The 27,052-nt window shown below is 46.6% G+C and overlaps 1 protein-coding gene across 3 annotated transcripts in view; it reads right to left on the bottom strand.

Moving 5' to 3' along the window:
* The window catches only part of ATOSA (atos homolog A), a 408,075-nt gene that overhangs the window by 153,438 nt on the left and 227,585 nt on the right, over positions 1 to 27,052 (bottom strand). For all 3 annotated transcript variants that reach the window (XM_085644168.1, XM_085644169.1, XM_085644167.1), the window contains one exon: positions 7,225 to 7,341. In XM_085644168.1, the coding sequence (XP_085500294.1) occupies positions 7,225 to 7,341 (117 nt within the window). The remainder of the gene's footprint in view (positions 1 to 7,224; positions 7,342 to 27,052) is intronic.

Here is a 27,052-nt window from a genome sequence, read left to right as displayed (position 1 = left end):
TGTCGTGGCTAGGCAGAATACACGGGATCAAGATGACGATTCTACCGAAATTTCTCCATCTTTTTCAGAGTCTTCCCATTGACCTAGACCGAGAGTATCTACCGATACTGCCAACCTTGCTCACGTTTTTATTTGGCAGAATAAACAAGCATGCTTTGACTTCTTGTGCTTTTTGGGTGCCTCTTACCTGACTTCGATGAAGAGGACTTCAATTTACCAGAATAGTGCTCGGATCTTCCTCTTGACAGAGACCTGGACCTGGTTCGAGATTGGCGAGGCAAACTCTGTGGTGCAGGATGCCAGGCCACTCTCAGCTTAAGGGACCGCTCCCTCAAAGCCTTTGGAGCCATGGCCTGGCAATCGGAGCACAACTTTGTGTTGTGGTCAGGCACCTGACACTAGAGATACACTAAGTGGGGGTCCGTGACTGACATGGCACGGTGACAGGTGCGCACGGCTTGAACCCTCAGGTCTTCTTACTCGACATCCCTAGCACACCAAAAAGTGTCGACATAAAATCTGTCCAAAAAATGAAAGGGTTGTAGCTCTCTTCGACGGATCTGCATTGGCTGGCACAGAAAGTAAAAAACTGAAGTCAGCGCGCCGGAGTGGCGGTTATATTAACAGCGCGGACTTCACGACGACTGACACGATGCCGACGCGATCACGCGGGGTCGATAGACACCATTTACTGGCACGCAGGGGTACTGCTAAGAAAAAGCTTCCGGATCCAGCCTAACACCTCAAATCTCAAAGGTAAGGAACTGCAGCTAGGTGTCTCTAAGATACACTCTAAGATGCAACCTGAGGTCCGGAAGCAGCCACTGGAGAACTCACACCAATAGAACGATTTGCAAGAGGTGTTGGCGCCTCCAAGGGTTCAATTTCCTTTCTGTATTCCTTACTTATTAGCACACTGCATTCCCCGTAGCCACGTCATAACTTTCTGAGAACACACTCTAGTGCAAGAAATCACTGAAAAACATTGAAAGACACTCTGGAAAGACATAATAAAACACAACCCTTCCTTAAGCCTAGGAGAGGCGCACTATAAGATATTATGGAACTCGAACCTGAACCCCACTAAACTAAAAAAAAGATCTTCCCTAACCCCTCAGACCTTTGCTGGAGGGATTTCGCTCATCTTGTGGAAATGCCCAACAATTCGACCCTTTTGGTCTGAAATTTTAGCTCAAATTAAAGATATTTTGGGTTACTCAATTCCAGACACCCCTGAATTCACACTTTTAGGCCTACAAGATGAATGTCTGAAATATCAAACTAAAAGTAACAAAGCCATAATGTAGCTATGCTTAGGAGCAACGAAAATAGTGATGGCCGCAGAACGGAAGAAGAGGGAGGCGCCGGCCTTGACGCATTGGCATGCATGCCTATGGCAAGCGCTCACAATGGAGAAGATGGCAGACCTTTTCAGATACAATTTTAAAAACTTTTAATAATTCTGGGTCCGCTATCTCTCCAGGGGGCTTCCGTTGATAGCATGCCCCTCTTGTGTAGGAGCTTTGCATTTATTCCCGCCCTGACAATTGCGAATACTTGCAAAATGAGCACTAGCCATCCATGTTAACCGAGTATCATTTTATTTTTATTTATGTTTAGTCCTCCGACTGTTTGGGGGGGGGAATTAGGGGAATAAAGGACAAGGGGAGGGTTACAGTTGTGGGTTTTATGAAAAGGGCAATATTTAAATGTGAAGACCAACATATGGAGGACCTTGCTAGACTACAGAATGCTGCGCTACATGCTAGTATAATATAAGGTCTCCTACTGATTGCATTGCTATGCCTTGTTATATGAAAATCCTATAAAAAAGACGTTTGACAAGAAAATGCAGCTATAAGTGGCGCGAGGCACTGGGCGCAGACATGGGTATAATTGTGACAATCGAGAGCAGACGAGCCCTCATCAAATACAACAACGCACCGAGACCCCAGTCTAGCTGGATACCGGTGACGCTGATGAATGGGAGGAGAGCAGCGGCGGACCAGGAAGATAAAATGACAACTGGCAGAAACTGATTGTGAGGAGCAGTGAACCAGAAATTGCAGCTGAGCAACGGAAGGAGCAAACCACAGGAGAGACTCCACATAATCAAACACCACACAAAGGTAGAAGTGAGTGCAGAACTGTGCCCACCAGATGTTCTGACGATGCCCTAAAGAGAAGCAGCAGACAGCACCTAGAATATCCAGTGGAGTCAGGCCTTGGGTATAGTGGCAGGGAAGCAAGTATTAAAAACTTCGCAGGACTTGGAGAAGCACTGGGATCGAGACTCCCTCCATCCCCTCCCCAGTCTGCACCAAGAGATTTACCTTTGACCCTGTCCGTTCTTTGGGAGTCCTGATAGCAGCATGTACTAAAGGAACCCGGCACAGAGTCTGACTGAAAAGAGTTGCGGGCCTATGGAGCTGAAGGGAAGGGGAAATTGCACGAATAGGCTAAGACGAGGTACTTCTGTAACGAAGGCAAATAAATATGATTTTATTTATATCAGGAGATCTGCAATGCCAATCCTTTAACAAGCGATTGTGACAATCCCTGCCCCTGAAGAAGTGAACATGCAGGGACTGAGATCTAAATGGTGCATGTGAAGTTTGGGTAGCTCACCAGCCATCTAAACGAAAGTGAGGTCCTGAAGATGAAGGGGCATGGATCCACATCACCAACCTATAAAGTGTCCCACAACATAAAAATATGAAAAACAGATAAAACACAGCCGGAATTAACTTTTGATGCAACAAACACTTACGAGAGGTAAGAAATACGACAATACTCAAAACAACATAACAACAGTGGAAGGAAATGAGGATCTCAAGTTGATTCTAAAAGACATGAAACAAAGCCTCCAAAGTACAGATGGAACATTCAATGTGCTAAACTACAGAATGGACAGAACGTCTGAAAGACTAAACAATAACACCTCATCGAAGTGAGATCCAGATGCAATAATATCAGAACAAAGAGAGTGGCAGAAACAATAAACACAGGCAACATGGAGTAATTTGTGGAAAATCCTAATCTATTTACTAGAGAAACATTCTGAGAGGTCTTCATAATACAACTCACACACAGATCGCTTCGTCTACGAGTCCCTGGAGCTAGACCACGACCAATCATTGTTACAATAATAAGCTACAGGGATAGAGAGACGGGGCTCCGTAAAGAGCAAAAACTGAAAACTAACACATTCTGGAACAGAAATCTCACTACATCCAGACTTCATTCAATCAATTCAAGAAGCCCGATGTTCATCTGCGACTGCCATTAAGAAACTATAAGAGCTACGGGTCGAGTACATTATGCTATACACAGCTGTAGTAAAAAAAAGTAATAAACAGGAAAACAGAAATCCTCAACGACTGACGGTCGGTACCAAAAGCCTTTAAACAAAAGTACCTAAAAAGGCAACAATACCGAAACTTGGAGCATAAACGAAAATTACTGATTGCAGGTGGCTATGGTAAACACGTAAAAAGAACATGCGATGTAATGGGCAGAGTAAGTTTCCAAACTGGGGAGAGAGGAAGTAATGGGAAGGTATTATGTATAGCAAATTTGACACTGATAAACTATAAGAGAATCTACTATGCTCGACCACTGGGAGGGTAGATAAGGTATACATTGCGAAAGCATGCAGACTAGATAGCATAATTTGCGTACCCATTTCATAATAGACCTGTACTAAATGCCTAGAAAACATAGCTACAGGAGAGACCCCTGTGTTATAATGTTATACATTAAGGACGACATGCACAGTGAAACATAATTGAAGCCTACAAACCTTGAGATAGTATACCGGTAGCTACTACAGCTATATGCAGCGGGTACACGCCCCCACGTGTGACCCATAGTGTTAAATATACTAAATTGAAAGTGGGAGAAAAGGAGCGGAGTGAGGGGAAGACTGAAGTTACCACAAGTTGGGGACTGCAGTGTGGGGTAATTTCAAAATGCGAAGTATCAGGTAAGAGAAAATCAAGAAATACTGAAGTGATGGAATACTAATTGACAAGAATATAAATGAGACAGGAGATAGAAGGGAAATATATGCATGACAGATGCTAACTAAACACACACTGCAGCACTAAGATTCATAACATGCGGTGTTAATAGCCTCAAGATAGACGAGAAGAGTAGCAACATACATAAAAGACACACAACAGAGGTAGAGCTCCTCCAAGAGACACACTTGGCTCCCACCAATACACTAAAAATAAGTAGTAAACAGAAAGGGGAATGCTACTTGACCTCATGGCACACAAGCAAAAAGGGGAACTGCTATGAATCAGAAAGGTATGTGGGGTGGAACTTCAATTAATCAATCAATCAATCAAGTAGTATTTATAGAGCGTGGCTTGTCACCCACAAGGATATCGAGGTGCTTGCTGCAGGTCTCATTCAAAGAGCCAGGTCTAGTCATTTTCTCTTATGCTGCAAACATTTTTGGTAAGATTGGCTTAGGTGGGGAGGCAGCGGAGGGTGAGCTGGAACCCACTTGTGCTCCCATATGAAAAAGGAGGACTGAAAGCTCCGGACCTGGAGATATATTAGAGAGTAGCTCAAAATCACCTTGCACACTACTGGTTCCATGTCTCACAGAACCTACCACACTTATGATTGGAGTGAGAAACGGCAGCGCAACAAAAGATTGACACTGTACAGTTTAGCGCCCCAACAAGATGATGCAACTGAACTGTCTCAGTGAGCACCACACTGTATGCATGAAGTTGATTACTCAAATATCAAGTACATTGCTATACACACCTACAATGCTGGTAAACTGGTGCACTTGGCACCTGACTAATCAGGAGAAAGGAGTTGCCATGCAATAAGGAAATTATGCATAAATAATATGGGAGAGTAGTTTAGAGAAGGGAAACTGTGTCCCTACTCGCATAACTGTTCTAGTGTCCAGACTCTAACCACACTAGATATAAATTCAAATTATAGGATACAGACTCCCACGGAGAGATACTAGGCAATTAACCGGTTACTAAATGTTTTACAAAAGGAGGAACCCTGGCACATTATTACACATTATCTAGAAAAGCTGAACAAGCAGACAACCCGAAGAAAAGACACAACTGGCACACTAACATACAGAAAATAATTTAAAAAACGAGCTATTGGCATACTACAGCTCCGCAATAAAAACCATATCACTAAATAGTGACATAGACTAATACATTTTGATACATACAAAGGTATTTCTATACTCCTTCAAGACGTCATTTATATGGATTAAGAAATAACCCAGGCTGCCTTAGAGGCACTGCAGAAGTGGGGGATTTTCGGGGCATACGTGAATATTGGGCTGATGTAGTCAATGATCTCAGTAAAATAATGGAACCCCACATCCTCTCCGATCCTACTCTTGCATTGCTTGGTTATGTTAAAGAAGTGCCCAAACTGATTAGACGGCTTACTGCTAGGGGAGTACTAGTAGCAAGACGGTGAAGAGCAATGCAATGGTGTAAGGGCCGACTTCCAATGCTGGAGGAATGGCAGAGAGTTAACATATTGTAATGATATGTCAGATACTTATAGCACGTTGATGGCAGTTAAGAGTAGACTCAAAATATATGGGGCCCATACCAAGCAAACTTAGTCAAGAGATGGAAAGAGGACACTAATTAGAATGGCCATGTAAGCGTATTCTTACAGCGAGAAATGTTGGAAAACCCTGTTCGCCCTATTTATCTTATTTTTGTTCTTTTTCACTTCCTTCTCTTATAGACTACTCTAAAGTCATGTAAATGGAATGTAACTGGAAGAGCTTCCCCTTGCAATACCTATTACATATGTACTGAAATAAATGTTAATTGTAATGTGAAACAATAAACAAATTACATTTTTATAAACTGAGCTCTAGCTGGAGGATCCTTAATTCCAATTCTTGCCATGATTATTAGAAAAGATCAAATTAGGAATATAATGTACAGGTTTGTAGTGCCAATGCTCAAAGACCGTTTGATTCTGGGCAATTTGTTTTCAGGAATCATTAGCAAGCACACAATTCATGAATTTGTCCTACACTGACAATGACTACTCATAAGGTAGTTAAATGTTCAGGGCCACATAACAACCAAGAAAGGAGATCATTCAAAAAACTTTTCTGCAAAAACAATAATGTTTGCCCTTGGACTTAGAGACTGTTCAAGAAGGGTTGCCAGTGTGTGATGCACAGAGCAATATCATTTTGTAATTTTAACTATACAGTTTTGAAAAATACATCCCTATTAATTATGGCACAAAGGACTGAGAAGGGCAGGGATCATTACAGAACCAGGAGATTAAAGGCATCATTTGGAATACTTATACTTGATCCAAGACAGTTGGATTTTATTTTTCTAATGAGGCGCTGAGGACAGCACATAAAGGACAGTTCTTATCAAAAGGTAGCAGTATGATAGTTTTATATTTAGCACTCAAGGATTTTGCAGAGCAACATGATGAATTATCACACCAAAATAAACTACTTTAATTGCTACAGAGCAGTATACATTAAGGGCATCCTCCATGCTGCAGCAGGTCTCATATAGGGTCTGAAGAAATATGATCACATCAACACAACCCTAACAGAGCCTCATTGGCTTCCCTTGCCGGTCCCCCACAATCTTTAAAACCAGCTACATTATTTACAAAACAGCAAGCCTTTTCCATCTCTGCACTCAGGATCTGGAACAACAGGAAGTGCAGAGTAAGTGCTCTAAAAGAGTGATGTTACACTGGCCCTATTTAGAGTTCCTCTGGTCCAAGCAGCAGCGTGAGGCTTGGCTGTCAAGAAATGGGGTTTGGTGTCTGTGTGGTCACTAAGATTAGAAGCCTCCCAGATCCACCAAAGGTACAACAGGATTTTCAGGGCAAATTGATAGAACAATGTGTATGGTACAAACAGCTATAGACCAAGTAGGTGTTTTATTGAAACAATGCAGTTTATTTCATGGCTTGTTACAATTGCCTGATTTGAATGGTTATTATATGTAGAACATAGGGGTCTATGAAGGGTACCATACCTGCAAACATTTCTGGTCACTTCAATACAGACACCTCTTGGGCACTGTGGCTTTTTGGTCACCCAGTAATGAGATAAGCCTGTTGCAATAAAGTTAAAAGCACAAAAATAACACTGCATACATGTCTAACTCACAAATGTAACATTATCATGTATATTATTTAAATTAATCTAAAATAAATACATACTGGGCTTGAAAGTAAAGGCAGTCCAGTCCGAGGATGGAAAGCATTGGTTGAAGTTCCATCCAACGAATGAAATTCATGTTTCTTCCAAAAAGATGAATGTTTAAGTGGCATCCTTTTCTAAATAGAGAAAAAGTTGTCTAAATTATATTGCTGAATATTTCAGATTTCCCACTCTAGGCGTAATTAAGAACTCACCCTTTGCTTTTTACACTGATTGGGATTTGTTGTTCATAAAATGATTCAGAACACTTGGTAGGCTGATAAAGAATATCAATATCGTCAAGAGATCAAACAGTGAAACGAGGAAGGACTGCCTTGCATACAGTGCATATGAAGGTAACTAGCTGTAAATTTTAGATGACCCATAATCTGCGGAAGTCTGGTACTTAAGGACATAGCAAACTATTTTTTGCCAACGAAGTGCAGCGACAAGCATCCTGACCATGTTAATGGTAACCTACACGTCTGACTAGCATACATGTCAAACCTGGTTGAGGCACTTCTGGCCTCCGTGGACTACCAAAATGACAAACTAATTGCCTATCATGTGCTAGACAAATACTGAGTAACAGTAACAACAAAATAAGCTATTAAAGATCACCCAGCAACAGTGAACCTAAGCTTTCTTGTTAGATATGTACATGGTATGTGCTGAATATCTATAAATAGCAAAAGTAAATATCAGTTCATTAGATGTTTGGGTTTTGTGGACCTGTGGGCAACAGGTAAAGCAAGACATCAAAAAGTCTCATGCTGCATCATATCTAGGATATGGTGTTGGTGCACATAGTTACAATTTATTTTCAGAAGTCCCAAAGGACTTTTTAAACAATTTTACCCAAAAACATTTTTATTTTGAATACTCGGACCCTTAAGTAATGAAGCACAATTCGACAAAATAATAAAGCAAATTCAAAACTAGTTTTCTATTAGTCATAGATAAGAGGAGAACTATTTGAGCACATTTCCTGCAAACTCCATTCTGTGTTTAAGCATCTTCATCAGAGTGATATGGTTGATAGTGTTGAAAACAGAGGTTAGATCAAGGAGCATGAGAAAACAGGAGTTGTTTTGGTCCAGGAATTCAGAGCATCGCCTAGGATGTGTAGGGTGGCAGTTACTGTACTATAGCCTGGTATGGCACTGGACTAGATGTCAAGCAGGTCCCATTTTTCAGTGTGTTGACAGAGTTGGCCGACAGCATACTTCTCTAGTACTTTCACCAGGAAAGGGAGGTTAGTCACTCAATGAAAATTGTTTATATCTGTTGAGTCAGAGCCTGTCTGTTTTCCAGAAGAGGTATCACTCATCTCATTTTCAGGCAGTCTTGGATTATTCCTTAAGTGATCTATTTGCCGATGAGCTTGGTCCAGAGAGGGGACAAATGTGACCAAGAATGTCTGTAAGTGAGGAGGTCACTAGTTCAGTGAAGTGTGAGGTGTGGTTCAGTCTCAGACGTTCTAGATATCAACTAAACTAAGGAGTTTAAATCGCTCCATGTAGCATTGCTTTTGGCATTTGGGGGATGATTGGGAACTAGGACCTATTTGGAGAAGGGCAGGCCTTTCAGCAAAGTCTGGTTGGCATTAAGTTCAGTAGAGGTAGCTTTTTTAATTTTCCTTATTTCCTTCTCAAAAAGTTTAATAACATCATGTTTTAGAGGAGGGGTCACTGACTGTGGTTGTAGTGTCAAGGTGCATTCGATACTTGATGATTTAAAATAATTTGCCAGGATGCTTTTGGTGCTGTCGAGCTGAGTTTAGAATAAGGAGGCTTTTGCCTTACATATTAGTTTCTTATAGGTGATTCTCAAAGCTTGGAGCTGTATTAGATATAAGGAGGATGATGCTGGTCTCCATCTTCTCTCTGCTAGTCTGAGTTTCCTCCTTTCTTCACTTAGATTTTGGTTGTACCAGCAGTAGGACAGTTTGTTTTTCTGTGTTTTAAGCCACAGCGGAGCCAACTCATCCCTGATGTCAGTCATTCTCAGGTTGTAGTGCGAGGTTAGCTCCGGTATTTACTGCATCCCACTCAAGAGTGTAAAGTTCCTCAGACATAGTTAGGATAGTTAATTCCGGTTGATCTGTTTAGCAACTCTTATCCCCCCGATTCCTTGGTCTTTTGTCATCTTCCTACGCTCTGTCAGGTGGAAAAGGATTGAATGGTAGTCCAAACAGTCAGTTGGTAGGATAGATTCTATGCACAGAGATTCTTCTTTGGCTAAAATGTTGTCCAGAATTGTCCCTTTCATGTGGGTTGGGCCTGCACAGCCTTGCATGAGATTACGAGAGGCAAGACATCTCCTAGAATGGCAGCTTCTGAGTTAGCAACATCATTCCACTGGAGGTTGTAACCCCTACAAAAATAGGAGTTAGGGTGTATGAGTGACTGCACTCTGATGATATCCATCAGCTGTTTGAAGAAAAGCTGTTTTTCTCCTGGCAATTAATAGAACAGGTGAAATTTTGCACCAACTTTCCAGCTGAGAAGAGCTCAACTCTCAGGTGTTCACAGGTGGAAAACATATCCACAGAAAAGCACAATGTATGTAGAGAATTTCGGTGTATGACTGCAACCTCACTTCCAGGATGATCAACTTGGTAAAGTCGTTAAATGGAGAAATTAGGGCATATTAATTAATCCATGGAGGGGCAGAGGAGTGATTGAGCAACGACCTAGTCAAACTTAATTTCCATTCAATTTGAGATAATCAATTCATCAATATCAGCAGCATGTTTAACTGCTTATCTACAATTGTGAAGCATGTATTTGAGTACATAACCAGGCCATGGTGTAGGGGGTGTGTGATCATGGATCAAAGGGATTGAAATTAGGTTTGTGTGTTTAGGTCTAAGTATATTCATGCATGGTCTACACACATTGGTGTTAACAATGACTCAGATTCCATATAATGGAAGCTGCAGGGTCATAAATGTATTGCTGTAGAACAGGATTGTTTTCTTGGGATGGAGGCCACAAGGTGGTCCAGTCATGTATGTACGCAATGTATAGAGAGTCTACTTTTATTGAGATTAATTGCAATGTAGTTTATCCTCTCTCTAAGCCTCTCCAATTTATTGCCTCTGTGGCATCGGGGAGTGTTATCAGGGTAATGTACGTGGAACTCACTTGAATTTAAGGAGATGTTTGGGTTATCAGGTGAGTATTCCCTTGATATGCATCATATTCATTCAATTACCATTGCAGGCGCTTTCAAACACTACACTCCAAAGGACTGACAAGACCGGCATTACATGCGCACACAGTGCTCAGTTATCCGGTCTATTAACCTTGATAACACATGAGGGGACTACATCTTCCAGAATTATGTGTATCTAGAACCACACTTCCCAGCCACCCGGTGCTCTTTTCGTCCGGTACACAGATTCTAACATCTATTGTATCAACACTAGTATTCTTTGGATATACATCATATCTATTTCACTGCGGGCGCTATTGAACAACAATCTCCAAAGGCTCGCAGAGTTCGGCATTATATCCGTGCACGGCTTCCAGACTTCGGTTCTATCACCATGACACCGCATGTGCAGATTATATTTCCCAGTATCTTGTGAATCAAGTGCTACATTTCCCAGCATTCTCGGTGCTCTTCTGGTCCGTAGGCAGATTTAAACATCGAGCTTTCTACATTCTGCTGTACCTGCCGGCTCAGGACACACGCCTCGGGAGACAACCTTCTCCAAACCACACGTGTACCGTCTGTTAGTTAGTCTTGGTCTTTTGCCTACCCCCGCCTTGTATCCAATTGTCTACAGGTCTCCAGGCCCACCCGCACTGGCTCGCAGCTTATTGCACCTACTTCCCTTCCCGGGTCCCAGCCGGCGTCTCGGCGGGTCCCTGTCCGAGACTTTTTTCGACCTATACCAATGAAAGCCCTTCGGCTTCAGGCTTTCTGGCTTGAGCCGCTCGTGGTCTTTTCCTGGCGGCATGGCCCTATCACGCTGCTTATTTGATGCAAGGTACACATGAATGTACCCTTTTCTAAGCATTTGTTCCAGCACCATAACGGCCTGTAATCATCAGACGACACGTTCTTCTATTTTTAGAGGGATGGCATGACCCCCAGCAAGGTTTACTTCTCCTTCACATTGTTTTCAATGAAAAGACCTCGGAGTATGTTCCCTTTGAACTATCTTGTTTTGGAATCACCAGGCACAGCCCTCTTAAGCTATTCCTTATTTCCGGACTCATTGTGGTATCCTCCCAAATTGTGTTTTAGACACAATTGAGTTTTAAGATATAAATTCCTCTGGGCTTCATTTCAGCAGTACAATCTAGCCCACGTAAGTTAAATCTGATGAGGCATCAGATCCCTTCAGACAGGGACCCAGACACAGTCAGTCACCATCCTCTTTTGGGTCCTGTCGTTACACCCCCTTCTTTTATCTCTGTTATGTATGTATGTTGCTGCACTTTGACACCACCACCTTTATTTCCCAGGTTGGTTGGCGATTGTACCCAAGGCTAAATTAGCTCCAGACAGAAGAGGTGACAATTTTACCCTAGTTTGGTAAGTGCCTCTTCTCTTGCCACTTTGTCAAAATTAAGAAAGTGTCATACTTATGTGGAGTATAATTAACTCCACGGCTGTTTGAATGTGGTATAAACCAAGCCTGTATTTCTTTCTTGTTTTTCCTCTGTCTTAGGTTCCATCGGTGAGACCAACTGGACACAATCACCCTGGTTCAGTATTGGATACCGAGGCACCTTCACTTACATTCTTTTGTTGTGCACTTTCACATGAGTTTGCAGTAGCTGTATACTAACTGATCCTGATGAAAGCCTGATGGCTGAAACATGTTGATCTAGCACATGTGGCTGTCTCTAACGGTGGTCAGCCGCAAACCCCAGCTCATTGCTTTTTAATCCTCTCACTAGGTAGCTTAATAAAGTCCGCAGGCAGTTTTAAACTCACTATCACTTCATTTTAGCACTGCATATCTTATCATTTGTTCACACACCTAGATCACATAGGGTTTTAGTACAACCCAGCTGCCCATTCAAAAGATCCCTGAGCTCCTCCCTCGTAGGAAGGGTGTTGTAGCCCGCGTTAGAACCAGGTTCTGACGCGAGGAGGCACCCCTATGATGAAGCATGACACCAATGGTGTGTTAGGGGAACCGTCCTAATAAGGAATACCCCCGACATAAAGCTTGGTTCTCTTAAATCCACTTTCTATTCAGCCATTTAATTTGGACCTGTGGGCTCCTTGTGTTTAGAAGTTATCAGGTGAGTAGCCTGAGGGGGAGATAACTATGGAGTCAACCAGTAGGTCTGAGGACATGACTGAAGCCACGCAAGGTGAAATGAAGAGCATGGAGGTCGATTTAAATGCTGGGGGGGGTTGCTGGTAAGTTGGGTGGGAGTCGTGATGGGAGATCAGTGCGGAGTGTTGCATGACGATTGAAAGCTGTAAAGGATGGTCCAACTGGAACTGAAAGATGCCGGTCCTTCTTTGGCCCTTACTGCTGGTTCCTGCAGTTTTAATGCTGGTCAGAGATTTTCAAGTTCTAGGTCCTGCCTTTCCGTCTGTCATTCGCTTAATGGTGCTCATCATGATCCTTAAGCAAGTGACAGAGTTTCTCTGCCAGAGGCCTGATGCTGACAAACAATTTTGCCGAGCTCTTCTTGGTGATCCAGTCGCTAAACTGTTTATCATCACAGCTTGTAAACTCGGTAAAACTAATTCAGGATCGTGGGTTTTTGATCAATCGAGAGACATCAGAGTTTATGCTCTCGGTCTGTGACCCTTCTATGTTTTGGGATAAATTCCATTGCTGCCACCCCTCTGCCACCCTTGACAGGAGGTTGTAAATATCAGGAAAAAACTGCCAACATTACTCCTCAAAGACCAAATTTAAAATGTTTTAGTTTTTTTTTTTTTTACCTCAGATGAGTTCCGGTACTTACTATAAGCAGCATTTCCACCGGCCCTTCAATATCGGGCCCCTCAGACCAAAAGCTGTGCAACCGCAAAAGGGTTTTATATATTGGATTTCATTTCTTTTTCCAAGACACCACGAGAACGGAACTTCTGTAGTGGCTAGGATCACATTCAGGAATGTAAAGGCAATTTCAGAAGCGCTCAAACTTCATAATAGAGTCGAGTGCCAGTCGAAGTGTTCCGCCGTTTTGTGTGGAGATGCCTCCACTGGAGAAGTGGTCCGCCTTACCCTGCAAGCATCTATTCGTAGTGTGTAGTGCGGCAGATTCACATGCTATGCATACTCCTGCCATCTTGTGTTGGGCCCGGACTCTGCAAGTTGTTTTTCTGTTTTCATTGAGGAATGTTTATGGTTGGCATCATGCGTTGTATCTGCTCCTCCTCAAGGCATTGCGCATGTTCTATGGTTCCTTTGTTAGAATTTGTTTTTTACTAAATAATTTTTATTTGCTTTTAACATTCTGAACAGCTCAATCTCATCATATAGCACTGGTTCCATTACGTCGCATAATATAGACATAGGTAGCACAGATAATACGAGTTCACACTCCCTGCAGGGGCTTTCCCAAATGTGTTATATGGCGTTTTGTGAAAAAATGAAAAAGCTAAACAGTACATGGACCTAGCCTCTGCTTGATTAGGGTAACTCAGGGGTTGTAAATAGCAACATGGGAGAGACGCGTTGAGGGGGAGGGGGTGAAGCATGGCTTTGAGCGAGTATGTTGGTGACTTGAGTTGGACTAAAGGGCGGTGCACCAGGTCTGGGTAGCGCAAATGAGGGGGGAAGGTGCTGCGCACGCGTGGGGTGAAGGCTCAAGGATGCATTGTGTAGCTGTCATCTCAGTAGGTCGGGAATTGTTCAGGCGGTATTAGGGGTACTACCTGAGCTCCCTGTGAGGGGCTGAAAGTCTCAGGGAGCACGTCTTCACCCTCACCCAGCTGCTGAAAACGCAGAAGACCGGCCCATTGTGAGTAAATGTGCCTGCAACGCAGCAGTCGAACCTCCTCATTACGGAGTGCATCCTCCTCTGCTGTGCCCCATTTATGCAGGGTCCCCCTCCAGGCCTCTATCGGCAAGGATACATGTGAGCGCCAGTGTAGTGTGATGGTGTGCTTTGCAAGTAGTAGTGTGAGGGCAGCAAATAGTGTCTGTAGTTTGTGTTGTTTTCTCCTCTTAAAAATGCCCAGGAAATATGCCTCCCAGGAGGCTATGTCCGGGAGCCCAGTAACCTCCTGGAGCGCCTCGTGCACAGCTTGCCAATTATCCAGAAGTGTTGGGCCCGACCACAGCATGTGTATGAGCGTGGCATCCACAGTGCGGCAGCGGGGCATTAGAACGGTGTGCCTGGGAAGTGTTGGTGTAACTGTCCGGGCGTGGGGTATGCTCTTTGTAGTATGAAGTACTGTATATTTTTAAAACGTGCATTGCGGGAGGCCTTCTTCGGGAAGTCGCGAGCAGGTTCCCACTCCTCTTGGAGGGCCCGCACAAATTATTCCTCCCATTTAGGGAGAAGGGTAAGGAGGGAGGTAGATGTTAAGTCGTGTATGGCCTTGTACAGCCAGGTGAGGAGATGGCGTCCCGGCCCCATGGTCAGGATGGCCTGCAGGACCAGGTGTGTCCCACGCTACCCTCCAGAAAGATCCCACAGAGTCCCACATGTGTGGAGAAGCAGTCGAAATAGGATCTGTCCCGGCGGGAGGCCTCTCTCTCCTCAGCTAGTTTGGTAAAAGGTAGAGGACTCTACTCCGTGAAAAGGTCTCCCAGTGAGAGGAGGGAGTGCACAGTCCAGACCCGTAGGTCTTTTGTAGTGTACTAATCCCGTGAGGCAAGCCAACCAAGGGCAGGTCGGAAGAGTAGAGCGGAACCATCCGAAAGAGGCGGTGGATCCTGAAAATACATGTCTGCGCCACCACCATCTGCAGGAGCCAGGTAGTCGTGCGCTGTCCTTATTGGGCTTCGGACAGAGACCAGGAGGGATTCCCGCGGGGAGTGAGGAATTCTTGCAGGGAGTTAGTAAGCACCCCCACATCCACTGCAGCTTCGCACATGACATCTAGTTTGGTTGACAGGAGGGCCAAGAACATGAGATAGTACTCCAATGGCACCCTATCCAAGCCAGATTTACTGCAGGCCAGGTCACAAATCGCTTGCTTCACATCTGCGGGCGAAAGGGGTGCGTCCAAAGCCGCCTTTGTTGAGGATGGAACTCGGGGAAATGGGGGCGGGGGGCACGATGCGAGCCAGAAAGCCATCAGGGCAGTCCACACTAGAGTGTGGTGGTGCACTATACAACGCTGAGCAATAGTCACGGAAGGCCTGCAGGAGGTCATCTTCTGTATGGAGGATGATACCCTGTTCCAATATAATTTCGGTATTGGGATGAGGTTCTGTGTCCTGCCCAGCGAGCCACGCCAGCAGCCGGCTGGGCTGATTCCCCTCCTGCTGCATCCTAGCCACACAGGCGGAGAAATTGTAGTGATGCAGGCTTTCTAGTAGGACTGCGTGTGCTACTCTAGCATCTGCTAGCTGTAAGGATAAGGTGGGATCTGTGGCCGCCACCTTGCTAAGGTCTGTCAGTACGACCACAGCATTCCCAATATCTCTAGAGGGTCCTGGGGATCCCGGCAATCTGGCAGATGCAGACCCCCTGAACGACCCCTTTAAAGGCGTCCCCTTCTAGCATTCTGGTGGACGCCGTGTTGTGATTTTCTGAAAAGTATTTTTTGATGCAATCTTCTTGTTCCCTCCGGACCTCATGATCTTCGAGGCAGTCTTGCGGAAGCCTCCACGCCGTGTACGGTGCAATGATCCATGAAATGCGCATCGTGGTCGTAAACTAACCTGCCTAGACAATCTGTGCTGGAGTAGGGGGACCAGCGACCGAGAGCGGAGAAAACGGTCCAGATGTACCAATAGGTCGTGTGGGGCTGAGTGAAACGAGTAGAGCTGGGAGGTGGGGTGATGTGTGAGCCACATGTCTGCCACGGACAAGTGCAGCGTCCAGGCTCGAAAGACCGGGGTGGCGGGGGATGGGAGCGATCAAGATTAGTGTCAAGAAAACAATTAAAGTACCCTCTTAGAACTCACAATAGTGTAATTTAGCTCGCGAGCGTGGCTGAAAGTGTGTCCCAGAAAGCTCCTTGCTCAATATTCGAAGCATAGATACTCCCCAGAGGTAGTGGTCGGCCATCCAGTTTACCCTACAAAAAGGCATAGTGCCCCTCCTTATCTATCTCTCTATTAAGCTCCTGAAAGGGGACTCCAGGGCAGACCCATACCAAAGCCCCTTGCGTATAAGCAGAGAATGGTGTTGCGTAGAAGAAGCCCCCCAACACTTCCACAGGCGATCAAGCTCCTTTGCTGTCAAGTGTCTCATAAAGAAAAATCTGCACTTTCGGACGCTTGATATATGAGTAAACTGCATAGTGCTTCGTCCCATGTTGCTCCGACCAGTCCTATGCTTCCTTGGGGTCAGTGAAAAACAGTGTGGTCCCATCAAATATTATCATGAGGCGGGCGGCGAACAGCAGCAGATATTGCATCCCCTGTTGTCGGAGGAGGTGCTTGACCTCCAAGAAGGAGCATCGCTCGACGGCCAGAGTGTAATCTGGGGTTAATATAACTTTGTCCTCTACTCTTAACGGTCCTGCTGCTCTGGCCGCTCGAAGTATCACAACAGTGTCCTTTAAATGTAGTAATTTCACCAGCATTGGGCGAGAAGGGGAGCCTGGGGCGGGATCAGATGCGTCCGCTCCAGGGAGTAGAAGGTAAGTTCAGAGCAGGGGTGAACAAGATAAATGAGGAGTCCAGGTAGGCAAGAGGATCCGACCCCTTGATGCCGTCCCGCAAGACCCGGAGACGAACGTTGCTTCTCCGGGAGCACCCCTTCAGACCCTTTGTTCTGTCCTCCAACTGCGCAACCTGGGCTTGAAGGTCAGCAATGTCAGAGCGGCTGCAGAGTTGCAAGGGCCTTCCACTCGGCGGTGACCTTGTCGGTCAAATTGCATTGGTCATCTCGGAGGAGGGAGAAGTCAGTCAGGAGGGACCCAAACCGGGCCTCCATCGTGATGCAGGAATGCTCTATGACTGCCAGGACCCTGTCCTGCTTCTCTGACGTGGTGGTTTCTTGCAGAGTGTCAGTGGCTTTAGCTGGCAGGCCGGACGGGACCGTTGGGCGGGCCCCAAAAGCCGATCGCAGTCTCCCCATCTCTCTGGAGTCAACAAGATCCTGTGTTAAGGCACGAACAGGAACAGGGACAAGGATTTACAAGCAAGATGGGGTCGTCCCAAGTGACCCTCCCAGCAGAAAGACTCAAGTCTGTCATGGGCTCCCTGCATTCTCAGCGGGGGAGGGACGTTCGCCTGGTTGTGTGTAGTCCAGGGGAGAGGATCCCAGAGCTGTTCCCTCAAAGTGGTAGAACACTGTGGCTTTTCCGAAGGGTCCTGGGGGAAGCCCAGGTTCAACGGACCACCATGCGGGGGTGGAGCAAGCAGACGTCTCTCAGCAGCAAGACCTCGGGCGGTGCCTGGCTCCTGGGCCAGCCACCCCCAGCAGTGCAGTTTCAGAGGAGGAGCCACGTGCCTAGATTGTGGCGCCGATACATTTCTCAGGACAGATGAGCAACTGGCATCCCCGGTCCCTCCGACAGATCAGCAGCTTCAGGCGAGTTTGCAGCCAGAGGGGGGGGGGGTGGGGGGGGCGGGGGGATTATACGTTGCTGGGTGCAGTGGGGCTGCTTGGGTTTTGATGGACCCAACTATCCCCCGGCTGTACCACGCCTCATGCTGCAGTGGCAGTCCTTCCTTCACTGTGCCCCCTACCTGAGGAACTCGGGTGTGTGATGGGTGCCCCTGCTGCTCTGTCCCAGCGAGGCGCGCGCCACGGTTGTGCCACTGGAGCACCTCAAAGAGCAATTATGCAGCGGGCAAGGGGCTCCTCACCATCCTTTATCAAAGGTAGGTTTTGCTTTTTGAAAGGAACGGCATAACCTACCTTTGATAAACGTTCGTTCGGGCCCTTATTAATGCTGGACCACCTGCTCCCGAGTGAGCAGTAAAGGCCCCCTCACGTACACCCCCCCCCTATTGTTCTCAGCTCCTCACCATCCTCCATGCCGGCTCAGTGAGGCTGGAGCAAAGCTGAAGGCCAATGGGAAAAAAGCACGGCAAAGTCCTGCGGAGGCCCCTCTGACTCAAAGCAGACCCGGTAGTTGTCAGAGAAGGCTGTGAGCTGCGGGGGTCTCATATATAGTCTTGCATGAGGGACTATTGCTATGCAGTTGGTTCTGAAGATTGAGAACCCTTTGTGGATTGAGGTATGCTGTCCCCGAGATGTAATTTAGTATGGCTTAGAGAAGAGGTTTATTTGGAGCGTTCGTACATGGCATTTTATTACTTTGTTTGTAAATCCCAATCTGTGTAATAGGTTAATTGTATTTGGAGTGTCCTTTAGGTATTTTGTTTTGGTGGGACTCTATTTGGGTATGTGCCTTGTTTTTCCCTGTTGCCTGTGGTATGGCTGTGGAAGGTGCAACTGATTTCATAACAGAAATCTGGCTTTTATTCTATATTGAAGTTTGTCCATGTTTCTTCTCCTTTCTTTGAGTGGATGCTTTTTAGGAGTCCGGAATGGCGCAAGAGTTTCGTTAGATCTGATGGCTTGTGCGGCATAGAAGCATGTTTGGTTTTTATCGGTTCCGAAGCATTCTTCAACAGCGAAATGATGCTTTGGTGCCGGTGCTGTGTCGGTGTAGAGGCGGCTCCTCTTGTGGATGTGCCTTTACCTCTTCCTCTATTATTGTAACCACCTCTATAGTATCCTTCACTTGCTAGCTGGTGGTACTGTTGTTGTTGCCTCTGGTAGGTTGTGTTTTCTGTGTTACGCCTTGAAGCCTTACCATGTGAAAGTGTTCCGATAATATGAATTGATTTAGTGGCAGTGAGTCTAATATGGGATGTAGCAACCCATCCTTTTTTGGTAATAGAAAGTAAAGAGAATATACTCCTTTGTTGTGATGTTTGAATGGGACAGGTTCGATGGCCCCTCTTCTTCCTTTAGCAGATGTAGATGCTGTGGATTTAGTATATGTCTTAGTGGTGGGATACTTGGCAATTGTTGTGTTAACTCTAGGCAATATCCCTGCCTGACGATTTATATTACCCATTAGTCTGATGTAATGGCTGGCTACAACTGATGGAACACTTGCAGCCTTCCCCCTGCAGGTGTTTTGTGATCGGAGGGGCCAGTATTGGGAAGTAGTTTTTTGAGTTTAAAGGCTCCTCTTGTGGGTGTGCCTTTACCTCTTCCTCTATTATTGTAACCACCTCTATAGTATCCTTGAATTGCTTGCTGGTGGTACTGTTGTTGTTGCCTCTGGTAGGTTATGTTTTCTGTGTTAGGACTTTTGGAGGCCCGATCCCTTGATAATGACAAAAAGGACTGCTGCTTTTGTGGTGTGACTTGCAACACACCCATTGATTTTGCAGTATCTGTATCTTTTTTATTTTCTCTATCTGGGTATCCACTTCTGGCCAAATAGATGTTCCCCCATCGAATGGAATGTTCAGAATCTGCTGTTGCCCCTTAGGCTTAAATCCTGATATGCATAGCCACACCTGTCTATGCAGCATTATTAAACAGCTGATGCCTCTTGCAGCAGTGACCGCCCCATCTAGTGCACATCTAATGGTAGACGTATTACATGTTGCTCCAATATAACGAGATAGCAATCCGATTGAGTTAGGAATATTCCAGTGGTTTGGGTGTCCTGTGGCTACCCTTTTTCCTGCTGTGTTGATCTGCTTACTCTCCTTATCAGGAGGTGGAGGAACTCCAGTGCCCTGTGATGCTGTCCTTTTTCTAGCAGTTGTAACCACTAGGCTGTCAGCTGGTGGGTGGCCCCAATATATATATTTGGTCTGTTGTGGAAAGCCTGTACTTTCTTTCAATGCATGACATAAGTACCCTTGATTTTACAGGGTCCTTAAATAGGTCTTTGGAGACTTGCAAGACAGGAAGGTATTGCATTATGCGTTGTGTGTGTGATAGTCTCTCTATGAAAAAATCTGTTTCTTCCTCTGTGGTGTGCATAGGAAATTTGTGGTATTCTGCAGACATCTGGATAATACTATGATAGGATCATGTGTCACCTGGAGGTGATGCTTTTGATGGGCCTGGTGGTTCGATATCAGCATCAATTAGAACCACATGATAATCATCCCATAGGTCTGGGCGGTGGACGTTCGAGAATCATCAGCATCATAGTCTTGTTGAGGTATATCCCCAACCTCATCCTCTTCCTGTGCTGGTGAGTGGGATTGTGGTTCTGGGAACTGTTGTTGACTAAATGATATGGGGCTTGTGTATCTATGTCAGTGGCAATTCTTTTTGGTGAAGGTTGTAGACTCTCTAGGTTTTGTGTCTGCCTTTTTGAAGAGTCTTTGTGTTTTTGTTACATATATGTATGCAGTCCTTCAAACACATTACCTTGTTTGTCATGTATTTGGAGATGTGCCTTGCTCTTCCCTGTTGCTGGTGGTATGGCTGTGGAAGGTGCCACTGATTTGGTCACGGAAACCTGGCTTTTCTTCTATATTGAAGTTTGCCGATGTTTCTTCTCCTTTCTTGGAGTTGATGCTTTTTAGGAGTCCAAATGGCGCAAGAGTTGTGTCAGATCTGATGGTTTGTGTGGCGTGGAAGCATGTTTGGTTTTTATCGGTTCCGAAGCATTCTTCAACAGCGAATTATGCTTTGGTGCTGGTGTTGTTTTGGTGCCATCCCCATGTTTCGGCCTTGTCGCCCAATTGGAATCGAGCACATTCGCGGCTCCGAGGCATGCTTACGGTGTCGACCTGAGCCCAAGGGCTGTGGCACACTGTGGCATGGACTGCGAGATGTTTGCAAGATTTTGTTAGTACGGGCATTGGCGATATTACTCACAGTTCTAGGAGTTATTTTTTTTCAGTCCCGACTCCAATACCGTAGTCTTCGGTGTGGTGTCATCTGTGTGCTTTAGGATCCCTTCATCCCCACTAGACTCTACAGAGACGATATAGTAAGGGCTTGCCATGACTACCCCACCTTGTGTTGCTGTATTGACGATCTCCTCTTCGCTCTGCGATTCGTCATGGGAGAACTAGCCCGCCATTTACATAGTGTGTACTAGGCGCCTATCTCTTTTATGCTGCAGCGTCTTTTTGTTTTTGAACAGGTTACACGCCGCATACTCTTATTCCTTATACTCAGAGATGAGCGCAAGTTACACACTTGGTGTGTGTCTGAGCGAGTGCATTTCGCTCCACACCAATGGCATCTGAGAAATAAACTTTCTTTTTCGTCTCCATCACCCAGAGACAGACATTCTCGATTGGTGTTGACGTCAGTTGCTGGATACTCAACTCGAAATCGTGTCAGTTATTATTTTTCTCCATACGCCACATAGGTGTCTAAACCTGTAGAGCTCCGAGGCAGACCATCCTAGTTCAACGGGGACTGCGGAAAAGCATAAACCAGAATGTCCTGTAGGACTGAACAACCAAAGAGGCCTGACTGCCCAGACAATAATGCTTGGCAAACATGTGCAGGGATGACCATGTAGACCCTGGCAGATGTCAAGGACTGGGACACCACCCTGGAGAGCCGTGGTGGCTGCCTTAGCTCTGGCAGAATGAGCTCTGAGGCCCTCAGGAGGCTGCATCTTTGCCGGAGCATAACAGATCCTAATGCAGAGGATAAGCCATCAGGAGATGGTCCTCTTCTGCACAGCACGTCCCTTCTTTGCTCTAACGTGCCCTACAAAGAGTTGGTCTTCCACCCGGAACGCTTTAGTGCGGTTAAGGTAGAACAATAATGCCCTTTTTGGGTCCAGATGATGGAGACATTCTTCCATAGAAGGATGCGGAGGAGCATAGAAGGTTGGCAAGGTGACAGACTGCCCTAGGTGGAAAGGTGTCACCACTTTAGGCAAAAAAAAAAAAAGACGCCCTAGTGCGGAGCACTACCTTGTCTGGGAAGACAGTCAGGTAAGGAGGCTGAGAAGACAATGCCTGCAACTCGCTCACCCTCTTGGCAGACGTTATTGCCACTAAAAAGGCTGTCTTGATGGTGAGTAGCCAGAGGGGGCAATTGTGCAGTGGCTCGAAAGGTGCACACATTAGGTAAGTGAGGACCAAGTTAAGGTCCTATTGTGGCATGACAAAAGGTGAGGGGGGAACAAATGTGCAAGACCCTTCAGATATCTATTTACAATAGGAGACTTAAATAGTGAAAGTTGGTCTGGCAACCGCACAAAGGGCCAAAAGAACACCCTTTTAGAATGCCTAGAGCAGAGATCTGCTGGGCAAGAGTTAGGATGAAAAGGAGGATGTCAAAAAGGGAGGAAGCCAGAGGGTTAATAAACGGTTCTGTACAATATTTGCCATCGGCAGGTGTATATCGACTTAGTGGGTGGACACCTGGCTGCCAGAATAAATTCACATATTTTGGAAGGAAGGCTAAATGCTATCAACTGTCACTGCTCAAAGTCCACGCAAGGAGGCAGAGGGTCTTCAGAAAGATCCTCCCAAAGGGGCAGCCTGATCGGAAGATCGATGCTCATCGGCAGACGCTCTGGATTCCAAACTCTCCATGCCCTGTCCGGAGCCACAAGGATAAGTTGGGCTTGGTCGTTCCTGATCTTCTTGAGAACTCTGGGCAAGAGTGGTGTGGGCGGAAAGGTGTATAGGAGGCCTGACTCCACTCGAGATAAAAAGCGTTGCTGAGCGATAGCCGCCTTGGAAACTCAAACACAAAACTGCTGACATTGCGCTTTCTCTTCGGAGGCAAACCGATCTAACCAAGGCTCTCTCCAATGCTGAAAGAGTCCTTGCGCCACCTCTGGGTGGAGACGCCATTCGTGATTCGCTTCCGCTAGGCACCGATGGCTAATTTTGTCTGCCCTGGTGTTCAGGGAACCGGCCGGTGACAAAGAGCCTCCTGACAGGGGGTCCACGACCCCACCTTGTTTGTTGCAGTACTACATGGTGGTGGTGTTGTCCAAGAACACCTGAACCAGCCTTCCCTTGAGAGAGGTTAAGAAGGCTTTCAGTGCCATCCGGATCGCACAAAGCTCCAACAGGTTAATGTGGAGCCCGGCTTCCACCAGAGACCAGAGTCCTCTGATCTCCAGCTCCCAGATGGCCACCCCATCCCAGGAGTGACGCGTCTGTCACCACTGTAAGATCTGGTTGGGGAAGGGAGAGGGGTCTGCCGGTGACGGTTTGCAGTTTGTCAGCTACCAATGCAGATCCCGTGCATCGAGATCTGGACCAGGTCAGTGAGATTCCCCCAATGCTGCACCCACTGGAACTTCAGGTACCACTGCAGCGCCCGCATGTGCCATAGGGCGCGATAAACTAGCAGGATGGGAAGCAATGATTCCCAGCAGCCTCAAAGTCAGCCTCGCCAAAATTCAGGATAGAGGCTTAAACATCGGTATCATAGCCTGAATATCCTGGACTCGCCATTCGGAGGATAGACCTAAAACTGCAGTGTCCAGAACAGCTCTGATGAAAGGGAGCGCCTAGGAAGGAGTCAGGTGTGACTTCGGCATGTTGATAGTGAACCCCAGCAAATGCAGGGGGCTCGCCGTAGTCTGGAGGTGGGAGACATAGGGGGTGAGAAGACTGGAACCCCTGATCTCTGCAGCTGCAACCTCCGCCATCACCTTAGTGAACATCCGAGGGGCACTGGTGAGGCCAAAGGAGTGCATGGTAAACTGAGAGTGCTTGTGGCCTGCAGGTAGCGGCGATGGGCAGGACCAGAATATGGAAACAAGCGTCCTACAAGTCTAACTCTACCATCCAGTCCCCCGGGTCCAGGGCAGACCGAACTCAAGCAAGGGTGAGCATCTTGAACTTCTCTTTTCTGAGGGCGTGGTTGAGGGTTCTGAGGTTGAGAATAGGACAAAGGCCTCCATTCTTTTTTGGGACCAGAAAGTAGCTGGAATAGTAACCACAGTCTATTTCTGGCATCAGAACCCTCTTGATGGCCCCCTTGGCCAAGAGAGTCATGACTTCCTCTCGAAGTAAGACAAGGTGATCCTCCTTCAGCCGATCGTATGCAGGAGGCATGGTCTTGAAGGGGCGGGAGGAGCCCCTTCGGCCTATCTGTAGAACCCACATATCTGAGGTGAGGTCTCACAAGTGGGGGAGGTGATGGTGTATCCTGCCACAAACTTGACGCCTATGATGTGTGAAGATCAGACTAGGAGGATTTGGAGGCGGGGCAGGGGGTTTGTAGTCTGACCTGACCTCTGGCCACCCGACCCATGGGATCAGGATGAGCAGTACCCACGGCATCGCGGACGTTGCATAACTTGCACAATTTTCTGACTTTGATAGGGCTGGTGCGGCTGGAAGCTCCTTCTGTAGCCACAAAAGGCGGATGCAGGACCAGATGACACCGGACTTGGCCGTAGCATGCAACTCCTAGAAACGCTCTAGCGTCTGCCGAGAGCCATCAAAGGGCATGTCCATAAGGTTGGCTTGGACATCCCCAGAAAAGCCAGATGTTCTCAGCCAGGCGTATGCCTAACTGCCACTCTCGAGGAAATCTCTCTGGCCAGCGAGTCCGTCATGTTCACAGCGTATGGTAAACTTTGCAGGATCTCTCCTGTCAGCAACAGCTTGAGAGAGGACAGCCCAGGCCCCCTCTGGGATTTGTAGCAGCACATGCGCAACTGTCTCCCATAATGAATGGGATTAATGGCTCAAACTGCATGCTCAAGCTATCCAGCCTTTTGGATTCCCTATCTCGAGGTGCCACAAGAAGTAGAGGCTTAGATCACCAAGCTCTCAGGGGTCGGTGAGATGCAAGGAAAGTTGGGTCGCCCAATGCAGGGCGATGGTGGCGGGCAACTGTTCTATTCACAGGAGCCTCTGTGCTGGGCTTGGACCAGGTGCCTAGGAGAACATCAGTCAAGGCCTCATTAAATGGCAGCAAGGGTTCTAAGGTGGAGACGCCAGGCTTCAGTACCTCCGTCAAGATATTAGTCTTGACTGCCACTTAGGAAGCTGCAGGACAAAGACCTATGTATTACCATGGCAAAGGAAGCTCCCTCCGAAGTAGCTAGGTTAGGAAGGGAAAGCATGCCAGGCTCTGGAGAAGTATCCAAGCCACTGGCATCACCCAGGTCCTCATATCAGTCCATTCTTCAGATTAAGGAGGGACTTCTAAGGGGTTCTGTGTCTCCTACCAATCTTCCTCCCAACCTAGTACCTCCAAATAAGAATGAGAGTCCGAGGGCTCTGCCAGAGCCGGCCTCAGAGGACGCCCTGCTGGCTCCATGTGGCCAGGGATGAGAAGGGGGCTGATGCGGTCGGGGGCACCAGAAGGAGAGTCTGCGTTGGAAACGGCACCATGCAAGATCGAGGAGGTACGACTGGCGCCGGTCCGGATCAGGATCCATGCGTAGAGTGGTCAGAGCAGCAGGCGCAGAACTCAATGGAACCACTTCTGCTGAGCCCGGAGGGCCCGAAGGCACCCAAGCGGGGTCAGGGCGACCAAATAAGCCGGACATGGCGTCATAGATTTCTTTCATTGTGCGGGCCACTCCTGGTCCCGGAAAGGGAGGTAAATGTGGAGCTGACCCAGGCACATGCTCTGCAGAACGGGCCTCGAATGTCGAGACTCCTCTGTCTTGTCTGGTGACAGACTGGGTGAAGGCAAAGCACCCTTCGACTTCTTGTGTTTTTTTGGGGTGCTTCTTACCTGACCCCTTCAAATGGGAGGATGAAGACTTGCAGCCCCCAGAGCGGGGCTTGCACCTTCCTCTCGACCGAGACCGGGACCGGGACTGGGACCGAGACCTCCGAGGTGCCTGACGCCACAAGCAGCTTTAGGGACCACGGCCTGGCAGTTGGGAGCACAACTTCGGGTCATGGTCGCACTTCAGGCATCAAAGGCACACAAGGTGGAGATCCATAACAGGCATTGTGCAGTGACAGGCGCTGATTTGAATCCGGAGGTCTTTTTGGACATGATGGAATACCAATAACAAAAAGTCAGGGGGTAGCTCTCTTCAACGGATAAGTGCTGGCTGGTGCAGAAAGAACTCCAGTGGCAGCACAACCCCGGATCTGCAAACTTTCGTGAGACATCTCGTACCTAAGCATTTGGATCTCTGGGATGTTAACCTGGTACTTGATGCCTTCCTGTCCTGGCCACAAAATAAATTTCTGTTTAGAAAATAACTCTCTGCTACATTAACAAATATGTTGTGCCTGGTCGCCTGCAGGGGAGCGTTTGATATACAAGTGCCAAGATTGTCTGGCAGGATATTTACCCAGGAAGGTGTTCCCATCTGCTGTTGCCAGCTGGACCAACTACAATGGGCAAATCATGTAATCTCCCCGTGCCTAACAAAAATGAATATGTGTCCTTATGTAATGTAACTGGTGCTATGTACAGCGCTCGGATACCCAATTCGGGTCAAGTTCGCGCTATATAAAACTCTGAAAAAACTACAATGGCATGTTACACCTGCCCATTTCTTTTTGACGGGAGTGGACCAGAAGCAGTGAGCAGAAAATGTGAGCAAGAAGGCCTCAGGGCTGGTCACATGAAGAAAGAGGATGTACTAGACTCTCAGGGACAGTGCAAACATGGCCTGATGATTGCGACTGAAGTATTTTGTTAGGACAGCTTCATGCTGGGAGAAATATACTTTTGAGAAAGGTACTGATTTTGTTTAATAAACTATAAAATGAATGTGTGAGCAGTTAATAAATGAAAGAGAAATGCATGATACTCAGACACCCATGTTCTTAACAGAACTGAAGCTTTTGGTTACAAACACTAGGAAACTTTAAATTCACATATTGGG

This window comes from Triturus cristatus, chromosome 3_1 (assembly GCF_964204655.1).
Source record: "Triturus cristatus chromosome 3_1, aTriCri1.1, whole genome shotgun sequence".
Classification (NCBI taxonomy): Eukaryota; Metazoa; Chordata; class Amphibia; order Caudata; family Salamandridae; genus Triturus; species Triturus cristatus.
The sequence above is the reverse complement of the archived record's forward strand: the minus strand, read 5'-3'. Positions and strand labels throughout refer to the sequence as shown.